General features: G+C 43.6%; 2 protein-coding genes across 2 annotated transcripts; one reads left to right on the top strand and one right to left on the bottom strand.

The window, feature by feature from the left end:
* The first annotated feature begins 51 nt into the window (after nucleotides 1-51).
* Nucleotides 52-4,894, top strand: maff (v-maf avian musculoaponeurotic fibrosarcoma oncogene homolog F). The gene is made up of 4 exons (XM_047031639.1): nucleotides 52-169; nucleotides 672-718; nucleotides 2,091-2,166; nucleotides 2,394-4,894. Exons 3-4 carry the CDS (start codon nucleotides 2,134-2,136, stop codon nucleotides 2,835-2,837), a joined length of 477 nt encoding a protein of 158 aa, XP_046887595.1. The 5' UTR covers nucleotides 52-169; nucleotides 672-718; nucleotides 2,091-2,133; the 3' UTR covers nucleotides 2,838-4,894.
* A 424-nt stretch (nucleotides 4,895-5,318) lies between these two features.
* tmem184ba (transmembrane protein 184ba) lies at nucleotides 5,319-14,246 on the bottom strand. The gene is made up of 9 exons (XM_047031638.1): nucleotides 13,817-14,246; nucleotides 13,598-13,639; nucleotides 12,027-12,242; nucleotides 11,204-11,369; nucleotides 9,231-9,321; nucleotides 8,953-9,120; nucleotides 8,536-8,705; nucleotides 8,205-8,399; nucleotides 5,319-7,404 (listed from the first exon to the last, which is right to left on the bottom strand). The coding sequence occupies exons 3-9, from the start codon at nucleotides 12,240-12,242 to the stop codon at nucleotides 7,175-7,177; spliced, it is 1,236 nt and encodes a 411-aa protein (XP_046887594.1). The 5' UTR covers nucleotides 13,598-13,639; nucleotides 13,817-14,246; the 3' UTR covers nucleotides 5,319-7,174.
* Between the last annotated feature and the right edge of the window lie 58 nt (nucleotides 14,247-14,304).

Below are 14,304 nucleotides of genomic sequence, written 5' to 3'. Positions count from 1 at the left end.
TTGCAGAGAATGTCTTATAACAGCTTTATGTTCTTTTGAGTCAACAGACGTCTATTTTTTTCCGTTTATGCAAGGCACATATCACACATCTCGGCATACCAGTTTTCACTCTTGGCTACTTATCTGACAATATAACTGTCCAAAACTCTTGACTCCTGAGGTCAATCAGGTAAGACTTGTAAAACTTTTTTTACGAAACGCATTTAGTTACAATTGCATGTCACAAATGTCAAACCCACTAATATCCGATATTGTGAATGCATTAATTGACCTACATTCTCTCCCTCTGTTGAACAGAAATGGAGAATGGTAGTAGGCCTACTAGCCTTTTAAACCGACAACCACCCAACTCATATTTTATTTGTTCATGATGTTAGATAAATGTTCTCTTTCGGGGTATTATTAGTTGCAAATAAGAAAAGTCCAAGTACATGGAAAAGTTTGGGAGGCAGGGATTCCTTGTTTACATCCTTCTAGCTAGTACGCCGTGGGGGCGGGAAGAAACCGCCCTCATTCTTTCAATCTTACGTCATTGTTACTGTGTTTTTTGTGAATGAAAGAATCCAACCTCGAGCGAACAGAGTAATTCCGGGAAAAGGCGGACTGACATTTTGTCGCTTGCCTCGCTTCAACCGAATTCTTCAACGTTACATTTTATATTCTATCACCAGCTCAAGGATTGGGAACTGGTGTACAGCAACGAATTGGCCAAGGACAAGTGAGTAGGCAGCTAATTTGCTTTTTGACGGTTAGCAGCAGGCTGGCTTGTAATGTAATCCATGTTGTTGGGTAATGGTAGCTAATGCTAGCTAACGTTAATGTAGTCTAGCTAGCGGGTTCTGTCTAAATACGTCAGTTACATGAGTACCTAGCGACACATATTATCACATTTACCAGCAACAGATGCTCACCACCCATTGCATTAAAAACATGTATTTTTGCAAACAAATTTGGAAGTCAACATATTTTACAAGAATTTAATGGTATTATTTAAACCCTAGCTAAAATGGATGGCGATCTGCGCAGTTGTGATGGCTGTCTGTTTACTATCTCTAGCAGGCTACACACCTAGCTTGCTCGCCAGTTCCAGTCCGTATAAGGAAATGGGCGAATTGTTTTTCAGAGCATTTATTTCATATATATATTATATGGTGAATATCTGATCAGGTGAATGTCGGTTCTGGCAATGTGATGTATCTTGTCTCAATACGTTTCCTCGTTCCAAGGTGATCAACAGTGTAATCAATGTAGTGCTAATAGACGTATCAATCTAAATTGTACTTGCCAGGTTTGTGTTGACCAAAATAGTCACTTATTTACCACAATGGTTAACGTGGATACATTGTTTTGTTAGGGTTTCATAGGTTAGCGATTTTGAGGAAGAAGTCAGTAGTTTATTTGGTCGCCCGACAGGGACGCTAGTTTGTGACAGCGGTATTGCTGAATCACTATGACTAGCGTTATGGAATGGTCATATCGGTTTACAACGGCGCCTCGTGGTTGGGCAGCAGTTGTTGCCTGTACTGTAACCGCCCACACATTTCGGGAAGCGCAGTTTAAGGTCATATGGCTACACTGAGGAAGAATAATAGCTAGTACGGCCTATGGGTACGCTGTATGAATGTGATCCTTTTTAGTAGCATTTTCTGTACACGTGTTGCTGCTTCTTTAGGCCTGGACAGTTTTCTTATCTCAAAACAAATAGTCTGTGAGACAAAAGAAATTGTTTGAATTAGTGTAAGTAGGCCAAATTGTATTGAGTTGGAATAATTAGGCCTCCAGATAGCAACACAAGGAATACAGGATATGTATTTAAGAAGAGAGATCTTCAGAGTACAGAAGTGAAGGAGGATAGGAGAAGTTAGGCCTGTGTCAGTGCAGAAGTTGTGGTAGGCCACACAGGGGGAACACCTGCTTTGAGCAACAGGGTGATGTGGACTCACAGTAAGACCAGACTTCCCTTTACAGTTCCTGACAGATTGTAGAACTAATTATGATTTAGCTGCTATCCAATCCATCCTCTACGATCAGGAATCAAACCATCAAAAGGTCTTTGTCCATGTGTGCTGATCCTTTCTCTTTTCTTCCAGACTGTATAGATCTGTGTTGACTGGTGTCAGATAAACCCAGAACATGACGTCAGAGAGATCCAGCAAAGCCCTCAAGGTAAGACTGGGGAAGTCCCGACCCTAATAATGACACATGATAACAACCTCCGATTTCTATAAGACATATTGCATTGTGCTGACATTCACAATCTCTCTCCCTTTTTATATGTCCATTTCTCGTCTCTGTTCCATCATTTCATTTTAATGTTCTCCATACATCTCTCTAATTCCTTTCACTCCCTCCTGTCTCCATTTCACTCTCCTGCCTCCTTGTCCTCGTCCCAGGTGAAGAGGGAGTGTGGGGAGAACGTCCCCGTGTTGTCGGACAGCGAGCTCATGTCTCTGTCGGTGCGGGAGCTGAACCTGCACCTGCGCGGCCTCTCCCGCGAGGAGGTCCAGAAGCTGAAGCAGCGGCGCCGCACCCTGAAGAACCGCGGCTACGCGGCCAGCTGCCGGGTGAAGCGAGTGTCCCAGAGGGAGGCCCTGGAGCAGCAGAAGAAGGAGCTGCAGAGGGAGGTGGAGAGGCTGGGGGCGGAGAACGCCGGCATGAGGAGGGAGCTGGAGGGGCTTGGGGCTCGCCTGGCCGCACTGCAGAGATTTGCCCGGGGTCTGGAGTCAGGGGGGGGCAACCTCCTGGCCACGGCCCCTCGCCTCAACACGGCCTCAGTCATCACCATCGTCAAGACCCCCCCACAGGCCCACACTCAGAGAGAGCAAGGAGGGTCCTAGGAGGAACTATTGGTGGATGAGGAGGAGGACTCCTGCTCACTGACAGACACACACACACACACACTCATACACGTAGAGATATGTGCTCCTATACATACACTTATTCACAGGAGAATTAGAGGAACACAAACCATCATGGCACTTATTAAAAGTTCAGCGCTCATGCATGTACAATATTGAGGCATCCTGAAAATAGGGATAGTCTGTCACATACGGATTTGAAAGCCTGGCTATTTTTCTCACACACACACCCAGACGGACTGTAAAACAGTAACCCCTGATGGATCTTGACTAAAGCATGGACAGACCAAACAGAACAATGCACACACGCATGCACACACACACACACACACACACACATTGATCCCAAGACAAAGCCAGTGCTGCTACTGGTGCCCTGATCCTGTGACTCCAGTCCACACCAGTGCTGTCTTCTCTCCAGCTCCAGCCTGGTCTCTGGTCCATAACACACACCACCAAGGTGGACCGCTCCACTTTCGGACTCTTCCTCAGTTTCTTTCAATGCTACGCAACCACCTCACGCTCTACCCTCCTCCCTGTAATATGGATGTATTAATCCATTCGTTCATTTGTATTGCGCATTCATTTCCACTTTGCATAAAAAGCAATGGATTGGTCCAAGGAATAAGGCGAGTGGTGCTACTTCAAGACTATAAAAAATTCTAAAAAAGTCTAATGCCATTGCCTTCTTGTACACCAACCTAGTGCTTTCGAATGCTAAGGGGGTTGTGAACACCCAGACCTTGCCAGGGAGAAGGGCAGAGGCTGGCCTAGTCCCTAGGACAACATTACAGCTAGCATCAGTGTATTCCTGAAGCATCACTGTGCTCTCCCCTTCCTCTGACGTGTCCAATGTTGTGCTTTGCTGTGTTGCAGTCTGTCGTGGTTCCATGGGTATGTATCAAAGCTCTGGCTCCTCTAACTGTAGATGTCGGTCATAGCTGGAACATTGTTGGGGGTGACTAACCCCTCCCCACATCTCGTAGAATGCTATGTCAATGCAAGTTCTAATGATACATTCCTCTATCTGTTGTTTTTTTGTAATGTTTGTACAAGAGACGAAAATGTTGAGCGACATTTATCAGAGGTATTCTATATTTTATTTGTATTTAAGGATAGATATTACGAAAAAGCTAACGAGTGCTGTGATGTAATGTATGTTTCAGATACCTGCGTTGTTATGACTAGTTTGGGGGGGGAAACCATTTTCTCATGTCTGATTATTGTACTGAGTGTGACGACGATTATAATTTTTTGGAAAATGTTTAACTGTTGTGATGAGCTGTTTAGTTATGCTAAAAGCCAATGGCCGTGTCGCTGTAAGATGACTTATGTATGCGTGTACGCCATATTTGTACTAATTTCATAGTGTGGCTTGTTGTAGGGATATTATTTTTCTATGAAGTACCAAGGTGATGATAATGATGATGGTATTGTATTATTGTTATTTATGATAAATATATTAAGTTCCCTTCTGTAATGATGAGAGTGTGAGAGTAACTATGGGAAGAAAGAACGGAATGGTAAAAGAAAGAGACAGGGATGGAGATGAGAGGGTGGTGATGGTTTGAGGACATGAGGGGATTAGGAAGTGAATGAGGAACACGTGAATTGTGACGAAAGACAGTAGGGTAGAAGGCAGTGCTTAATTCACTTGAAAGCCTTGTAATATGTTATATTTAAGTACCCCCTAACTCCGATAGAACATCTAAAAAGGGGAACTAGACCATTGATAGAAATAGCAATATGATTTTATCTGTCAATAAAATAACACATTATATTGTGTTGATGAATACTCCCGTAACCGTAAGGTAATGTTTAGCTATTGGTATCAATGTTGCATAGCATTTATCCCCCAGTAATATCTAATGTCTCAGATTTATGTCAAATTGTGCTGGATGTTTTGTAATTCTGCAAAACGAAAATGGTCTTTGTATTTATTACATGTATTTTTTCTATGGTGAAAAATTAAGTACATTGTCTATTTTATATATTAATGAATAAATGATTAAATGTTGTATATATTGTACATAAAATGGTGTGGTTTTCATGCATGCATTTATAAAATATTGGCCACTTAAACTTGCGCACAGAGAATTCTGTTGGAATCCATTTGGAAGGTAGATGTAGAGTTTGGATGACAGTCCTTGCTAAAACAGGCCTTCCTAGTTTGGGGGTTTATATTATAAGGAAGTAGAACAGGGAACCAAAACTGTGTGTGTGTTGGAACATAAACAAAGATTGAATGTATAGGTAAAAAAATAGGCAACATGTTCATGTACAGTAAATCAGTAAATGCATTGTTAGTCAGCAGACTAGAAACCCAGCTCAGTTTTTCCTCCCTATCAATTTATTTTCCTAGTTTTACTGGTGCAGCAGTAACACTGGTCATAAGGCCACAATAAAATGTAGTTCCCTAAACCCCCCACAATAACCTGAAAACAATGAAGGGAGACAACATCAGAACAAAACTAAATGTATTTATTTTCTTCATCTGTATATGTATTTGTTTGAACATCATTTTGAAGTCAAATAGAAGCATAATGAGAGAAGCTTTATAACAAAATACATTGAGCTGGAACAAAGAACTTTGTCAAAATAAAAAAATACAGTTTTCATTGAACTGCAGTACAAAACTAAGCCGTATTGCATCAGTTCAATTATATCAATATTACTTAAGATGTCTGTATGATGTAAAACCATATTTACAACTTTCTCAGTCCTTAGTGGACATGTACATCTAGTAATAAAATAAATGTACATCCTGAAGAGAGTGAACAAAGGAGAAGACCACAAAATCCAAAGGTTTTTAGCACTGTGACCTCATAATGAAACTCAGAGAATCTTGAAGCAACATCCCAGACTATGATTCAGGATGAGAGAGAACAGCTATATGCTGGAGTGGAAAAGTGTTGAGGTCTTAATGAAGCACCCAGAATATATGTGTAAAAGCAGCTGATTTGCTCTGACTGAATAAGGTGAAGACAGGCTTTAACTCAAGCAGCCTCTGTACTGTACAGGAAACATCTAGAAGGATGGGAGTAAAGACTGTGTTGAGACAATGCATTCCATCTACAGACTTGGTACAAGCATGTCTGGTTTGATAAAGACAACTGTGTGTGTGGGTGTGTTCAAATCCTGGCTGACGTTCATGGTTGCTCTCTGGTGGTGGGATAGAGCGTGGCATGCAATGACTCACCGTTGCAGTGTAAGGACAGATTGACTCACATAAATGACTTAAAATCGAAGCTATCCACACATTAACTAGTTCTCCTAATTTAGTCAAGACTGAATCTCTGGAGCCATTACATAGCATGTTACTCCCCCAAAAAACGTGTTATCTATGATATAATCCCAGGCATAACCTGAGTGATTGTGAAATATACCAGAAATAAACTTGTTTCAAACTACAGTTTCCTCCAGACCAAATGTATCCAAAACAGAAGAGACCTATATTCCTTTCTAGAAGGAGCTGTGTTCATAGAGGACTAGGGTCTTGTCCCCTCTATAGCTAACCTCAATAGTCCTCCAGTGGAGGTTTGCTCCACAAAGAGAGACAAACTCCGGAGCTAGTTCTAAACCCTACCATACAAATGATGCCCCAATTACACTGGCATAATCCAGACTACTGTGTTGCTCGCCCTCCCACTTGCACCCTATGGGCAGATTTCTCTTAATCTATAATCTGATCAAGTGCGGTCTATCCACCACTCCACTCATAAACCCGCCCTCCCCTCCCCCACCCAGCCTTCAGTTGCCCTCGATGAATCACAGACAACAACAACAACACCATCCACGCAGATGCTCTACTAGTGCCTCGCCCTACTGAACCACTCATTCCCTCTTTCTCCTCCTCCCTTTTGCATCTCTCTCTTCCTACTTCTCCTTCATATCGTCCCTTTGCTTCAAACTGTAAACACTGCTGCCATGGAAATCTGAAGGGGGTTAGGCAAGCGTCAGACAAGCTGCAAACTTGAATTTGAGATTAAATACCATCCTGAGATACAGAAGGACTTTATTTATTTAGGATTTAAAAAATATATTTTCCTGGGGATGATAGCAGAAATGCTCTCAAGACCTGAAAATGTAGAGTTCCACCTCAGAAAATCCCTATGAAAAGTCCCTATGACTATGGCCTCAAACTAGACAGCAAGCACAAGTTCTCATGAGTTCCTAGACAAGTGTAAACATTATGCATGTTGACAAGTGTATATATGTATTTGTGTGTACTTGTGTGCATACCTGGGTGCGTATGTTTGTGCACTTCTGTGTGTATTTATGGATGAATGAGAGCGGTAACATGTGTCTAGTGCTCTCTAGAACTCATCATCTGAGCTGAGCAGCTGGGTCTTCTCCGTATCCCCTCGGCCACTGAGTGTACTCTGGGTGCGAGATATGGGCGGGGCCGCACCCTGCTCCAGAGTGGCTTGCTGGGTGTACTGCTGGTAGGCCGGGGAGAAGTTATGGATGGCATCCTGGACCATGTCTCCCGGGTTCATGGTCTCCTTCAGGCTGCTGGAGATGCTCTTCATGGGGGCGCAGCGACCTGGGGGAGAGAGGGGTGGAAGTAGGGGGAGAAGAGGAAGTAGAGGAGGGAGGAGAGATCAAGAGGATACAGCATTTAAGAGCTATAGACCAAGCAGCATTAAACAACACACCAAATAGTAAATGAGCAACTCAAAAGGTATGACTGCAGGAAATCCTTTAAAACAGACTAACTAAACTCAAACTAAAAACTTAATTAACTGATGGATGACAGGTTTGTTAACAAGATATAAACACATAGACACAGAACCAGACAAAGGCAGGGAGCAGAAACGAGAATACAATAAAGAGACAAATCAGGCTCCATCTAGAGAGAAGAGAATCCGAGGTGGACCTACCATCCTCTCCATAGGTAGGAATAGGTCCTTTAGAGTGCAGCAGAGAGAGAAAGGGAAAGAGTAAGAGATAAAGGGAGAGATACAAAGCAAGTAGGATGCATGAGATTTTGTACAATGAGAGGATTCCAACAGCATAAAGGTAAAGAGGGAGGAAAAAATGAAATTGTTTGTAAGGAAGTGTACAGGACGATGTGAAATATTTTGAATATTGCCAATATTTGTGCATTTTCATGTTCCAAATACTTCATATTCTTCATAACTTTGGGAAGTATGTATATCTAGTTCTAAAGGAAATGGAGCTCTGTCTCCACTTCTCCCAGTGAAAATGACCACTCCACTCCTCCACCTCTCCCCATCACCATCTTTATCCAACCCACTTCACCCCCCCCCCTCCCCCTTCTCCCAATCCCCCCATTCGTCCCCTTTTCTTCCAACACCCAACTTTCCCTCCACCTCTCCTTACCTTGTGCATCCAGCCTCTTGTCCATGTAGACCGTGTAGGTGAAGGCGTGTCTCAGGGCGAGCGAAGCAAAGAACATCTCGATGCAGATGATGAAGTTCTGGTAGCCTGCGGCCACGGTCCCCTCGCCCACCGTCACCTGGGCTGAGCTGATCTTGGGGATGGCCCCACACTTCTCCAGGATGGCCAGCAGCATGCCTGACCGAACACACACAGGTACGGCATCAGAGCGGAGAAGAACCAGCCAGACTGATTTGTTTCCCTATATAAAGAGGCTGCACAGTGTCCGTCTGGCGTCACACATCATGCGCAAGAGCTAGCAAGTGTGTCTCACCCTGCCAGAAGGAGAGGAAGATGACCGACTTGACCATGAGGAACTTGAGCATGGGACTGTAGGGGCTGAGCAGGTCTTTGGTAGCGAAGTAGAACAGGAACAGGGCGTAGAGAGACAGGCTGACTGAGATGTTGTAAACGATGGTCACGTACAGGTACCCACCGGCCACACTGAGGAGAGCCACAGACATACAGGTGTTGACACAGCGAGGTAGAACTGCATCAGTGAGGATGGACAGTGGGTAGCATGGCTCACAGTAATGGATATTGGTGTTATACATATATATGTTTTACATAATCAATCATGAGAGGAATTAGGCTAAATAATGCTCGGGCATTATTAAAATGTAGTTTTGGCGACGGATTTATATTTTCTTTTAAACTTACTAACATAAGTAACAAAAGTGTGTAAACGTACTTGAAGTCTCCGTCACGGTACTTCCCGAAGGCCTGCAGGAGGACAGTGATGGCGGCCATAAGGGGTTTGACTACGCAGAATTGCAGCGTTGCCTGCTTGCAGAAACGTAGGAAGCCGATACTGTAGCTCCGTCCCCACAGGCAGCACGTCCCGTACACACAACTAGACCTGGGAGGAGGGAGGGGTAGAGGTCACATAAGACAAGTAACTTAACAGACACACATACAAACAAACTCCAAAGTGCAAAACACACACAGTTAACAGTGTGCAAGACCTACTCGATAGGCTTCCCTCTGATCTCAGCCATGATGGCACTCTCTCCTCCCAGGTACTCATAGCACAGGCTGAGGAAGTTGTAGATCACAAATGCTGTGGAGGAGCACACATATACACACACACACACACACACACACATACACACACCATTTAAAACATGTGTGAAAGGAAAGGATGCTGCATAAACCCAAAATGGAAAGAGTTTCATCATAAAATATTATCTTCACTATAAGAAAACCTTTGAACTGTACATTTCAAAGTGTTTTTTTGGAAAATAATACAAATGGTGGAATATTTTAAACAGTAAGAACCTATGACAGACACAATTGTTACATTTCCATTTTCTAAATGTATTATGGAATTCCAAAGATCTGACAGTCTGTGAATCAAACTAATGTCATACTTTGGAAAAAAACACTTAAAAGCAGCATAAAACCAGACCACATAACCCGACCACCCACAGTGCACAAGACTGACTTCCTGTGTAGGGTGATGACACACCCACAGAAGAGCACTCAATTTCCTGTTTACAGTAGATCTGTTGTTTGAAAATGATATCAGACAGATAAACATTGTTTTGTACCTGATTATCCAAATTCCAGATCTATGATGTTAAGAGATATGTATCATGAGGAACTTTGAGCATAAGGCTGCTCTCATTTTTCTCTCTCTCTCTCTCTCTCTCTCTCTCTCTCTCTCTCTCTCTCTCTCCCTCTCTCTCTCTCTCTCTCTCTCTCTCTCTCTCTCTCTCTCTCTCTCTCTCTCTCTCTCTCTCGCTCTCTCTCTCTCTCTCTCTCTCTCTCTCTCTCTCTGTCTCTCTCTCTCTCCCACACATACACGCACACACAGACAAAGTGGGACAGCAGCTGTGAGAGCAGATTCATGTCCCTGGGCCTGTGGGTGGTGTGTGAAATGTCATGTCTATACAAGGGGATCCATACAGTGGCAAGTGGCATAGTGACTTTGCAGAGGGTGTGTGTCTACCTCTGTGTGTGTCATGGCTGTGTGTTTTGGAGTATAGTGTGTGTGTGTGTTTGTCTATACAGCAAAATCTATGACCCTCACAGTACTGCTCTCAGCTGCTCAGCAGTTCTGTGAAGGGGTGCTGGTGTGCAGTACATCAGTCAAGTATGGGACTGCAGTGTGTGCATGTCTGTCTATATTTAGTCCTGATGCCCGGGAGAACAGACTGTGTTCCCATGTTTCAACCAGATCCAAGCTGCAGCACTGGCATTAGTCCCTCTGTCCTCTCTCTCTCACTTTCTCACTATCTCTCTCTCACTCATCATTTCTCTCTCATTCTAACACCATCTCTCTCTCCTAATCCCTTGCGAAATCTTTACCAATTCAGCTCAACACAGTCACTATCCATCACAATAACAGCATATCTCACACACCAGTGCTCAGTCCTCTGTCCAATTCAGCTGGCAGCGCCTGTGTGTGTGTGTATGTTTATGTCAGAGCTGTTCTTCACTTCCTCTGGGACCCTACAGGGTGGCTGCTGTTGCCATGCCAACACAGCCAGTCGAAGCTAGGTTGAGCCCAGAGTCAGTTAGTTTATAAATCAGTTTACTCTCCAGTAAGTTTGGTAGAGAGCACATCATTAGGAAAGCAGAGCAGGGTTGCTATGCAACAGGTTCCCACTTTGCAAAGATGTAGTCTTGGCTGAAAATAACAAGAGAGAGAGAGAGAGAGAGAGAGAGAGAGAGAGAGAGAGAGAGAGAGAGAGAGAGAGAGAGAGAGAGAGAGAGAGAGAGAGAGAGAGAGAGAGAGAGAGACGAGAGAGAGAGAGAGAGAGAGAGAGAGAGAGAGAGAGAGAGAGAGAGAGAAAGAGAGAGAAAGAAAGAGAGAGAAAGAAATAGATAGATGGCAAGAAAGAGAGAGAAAAAGAGAAGGGAGAGAGTGGGCGGACAAAAAGAAGACAGGACCCCCCCCCCCCCCCCTCCAACAATTCTCCTCCCCCATCTCTCCTCACCCTCATAACAGTCCCTGACAGTGTCAAAGTAGACGTAGTACTGGTCGTTGGTGAAGAAGAGGAGGCTGAGCCAGGAGTCGAAGGCGTAGATGGGCACGATGAAGAGGATCCTGACGATGTGTCTCTGCTCGTTAGGAGAGCTGTAGAAACGCAGGTGCATGTAGATCTGGGAGGGGGTGAGAAGCAGGGGGCATTTATTGATCCATCTGAAGGGAAGGTACACATTTCTATTGATTTTCCATTCCACAACACAAAAGCAACAGTCTTTCCTGTAGCACCAGCATCACCGGAAGAACACACTAGACTGTGAGTTCTGAATCATCATCATCACTATCCTGGGTTCAGTTCCTCCAGCAAAACAAATAGCCACCACCTGACCATGAATCTTATGGTACAATAGAGTAGTCCAGAAAGTTGGTGATGTGTTTGTGTGTGTACAATGATGTGTTTATGCTCAACTGAGAGCGTGTGCTGTTGCCAGGCAACCTTTTCTCTATGAGGGAGCTGCTGTGTGTTGTTGCATCGTCACCTCACCTGGACCTTGTCTCATGTTACACTCACAGTGAGACCGGCCTTGGTGACTAGACTCCTTCTGACTAACACACTGAGAATCTCTGATGTCTGACACCTCAACAGAGACAGCATTTGGTTCATGTGTCGTTAACAACAGAACACAAAAGTATTTGAGTTCAGCCTCCCATTCTGTGTATTACTTGGTATTACTTTGACTTTGTTATTGATATTGACCTGGTGTATGTGTCGGTAGTTAAATGTTATATTAGCTGGAACATGTACCATATCGTCCAATGGTGCAGCGTATTACCTGGTGACAGGTGAACAGCAGGGCTGTCCAGACAAAGAACCCAGACACAGCCTGGGCCGCGGTGCTCATGAGGAAGATGGGCTGGTCTGGGGTGAGCAGGGGGGCCTCAGGGAACCAGGAGATGTTGGGTCCTAGGGGGGCCGCAGTGGGGAGGGGGCTGGGGGCCACACCCAGGGGCTCTGTGAGGGGCACGTCTCGTTTCCACAGCTGGCTCATCTGGAGAGAGAGAGAGAGAGAGAGAGAGAGAGAGAGAGAGAGAGAGAGAGAGAGAGAGAGAGAGAGAGAGAGAGAGAGAGAGAGAGAATGAGAGCAGCCTTATGCTCAAAGCTCCTCATGATACATATCTCTTAACGTCATTGATCAGGAAGAGGACTCAACAGTAAATCATCCACCATATATACTGATCATCTAATCTGTGCTGTATGAGCGCATAGATAAGAGAAATATGTCTTTGTATATGTCTGTCCGCATATGTAGGTCCCTCTTCCATTGCTTATTTCCCTGACTTCATATACATGTCATACTCTATTCAAAGACAAATAAGCAGAGCAAAGGAGAAAGAACAGCACGTTTCTGTAATGCTAGTCGTGTCACGGTGGGATCAGTTAGAATGCCATACTGCAGGAGGGATGATTGTTGTTGTTGACAGACCTACATGAAGCCAGAAAGAGCTCAGAAGAGCCCTTGACATTACTGAAGGAGACTGGGAAAATAACAGCACACACACACACACAGATTCATCTGCTATAATTAACTTGCTTTGATTCATTGTACCATTTGTTATAAAATAAAATTATAGAGTATGAGATAGAAAGAGAAAGAAAAAGAGAGGGAGACAAAGACAGACAGAGAGAGAGAGAGAGAGAGAGAGAGAGAGAGAGGACAAGCTCACATTGACCTGTTATGGCTCAGCTGCCTCTGCGTAGCAACCATAAGTCATATTAACACATCGCACAGATAGCTCAGACTAGGCTGGCAGAAATAATTAAAACACACAAACATGCACAACACACATCCAATTAAATGATTTGGTGATGGATGGAATTATTTGAATGGATGCTGTTTTCTACAGACTGTGTGGACTGTGTAATATAATCTCTTTTATTAGATGCCAGTAATACCTGTGTCTGACAGGGGTTACGTGTATATTAGTTTGCAGGTGATCAGTACAATGACATGCAGAATAGGACTGAATGCATCAGGGTGTTGACATACACAAACACGCACATACACACATAAACATGTTTCATAAAAAGGCAAAAGGGCAGTATGTAACACACACACAGACATACATGCACACACACTCTGGAATGATGTGGCTGCAGAATAAAAGGTGTGTGTAAAAGGGGAGGGGCCATGTAAAGCAGCAGTTGAGGAAAAAAAAAGGCAGTATGTGTTGGTCATCATTATAAAGTGATGTGTAGCCAGCAGAGATGAGTTTATATGGTTGGCAAAACTCATATCATGATATGGAAGTTCATCCACCTATAACACAATTACCATTATGAGTGTTATATCTCTAGAGCATGATAGAGACTCTGATTCCAAACGATAACAACAATTTAATTTACCTTGATGTTGATAGGTCAAGTAAACTGGAATCAGAGAGATATCTAGAAAACAGAAATTACGTAAATAAATGGACTGTTAGAAAATGTTTCAAATAAAATTGTGACATGGCTATTTTCTGATATATCATTTAGATAGTACTTCTAGTGTGTTGCTGGCTCATTTGAAGTGCCCACTGTCCACACAGTTGTTCACTCATGCGCACTTTTTGATCCTCTCACCTTGAATCTGTCGATGTGTCCAAAACACACCTACGTTGGATAGAGCAATCCAACACCACAAATAAAACAGAAACGGCCTTAATTCCTCAAAACTGCCGTTGGTTCACGACCATCCATGTTTAACTCCCAGTGCGTCGGTTTGACTGGAAATCTCTGCGCCTGAATTCAGGAGTTCAATCCCGTTAAACAAATCTCACTTCGAAAGTTTGAATATCATTTTTTGGATTGATGTGTCTTTTCCATTCCATTATGAACAGTTTTATCAACCCATACATATAAAATATCTGTTTTTCAAAGGAGAGCAAAATGTCATTCCTTTCTCTCCCCTCCGTGTGTCGGCTCTTTGCCAATTGCCACACAAACGCAATCCCCTCGGATTACAGTAGCTCAACTCGCTCGGGCCATTTCGTGGTTTTAGCCGAATGACATGTAGCCTAGTGTTGTTTCCACCAATCGCAGGCAAGGAGCACTGACGACCAGGAAGTATA

The sequence above is a fragment of the Hypomesus transpacificus genome, chromosome 13, assembly GCF_021917145.1.
Source record: "Hypomesus transpacificus isolate Combined female chromosome 13, fHypTra1, whole genome shotgun sequence".
Taxonomy (NCBI): domain Eukaryota; kingdom Metazoa; phylum Chordata; class Actinopteri; order Osmeriformes; family Osmeridae; genus Hypomesus; species Hypomesus transpacificus.
Note: the sequence above shows the minus strand (reverse complement) of the source record. Positions and strands in the feature narration are given on the sequence as shown.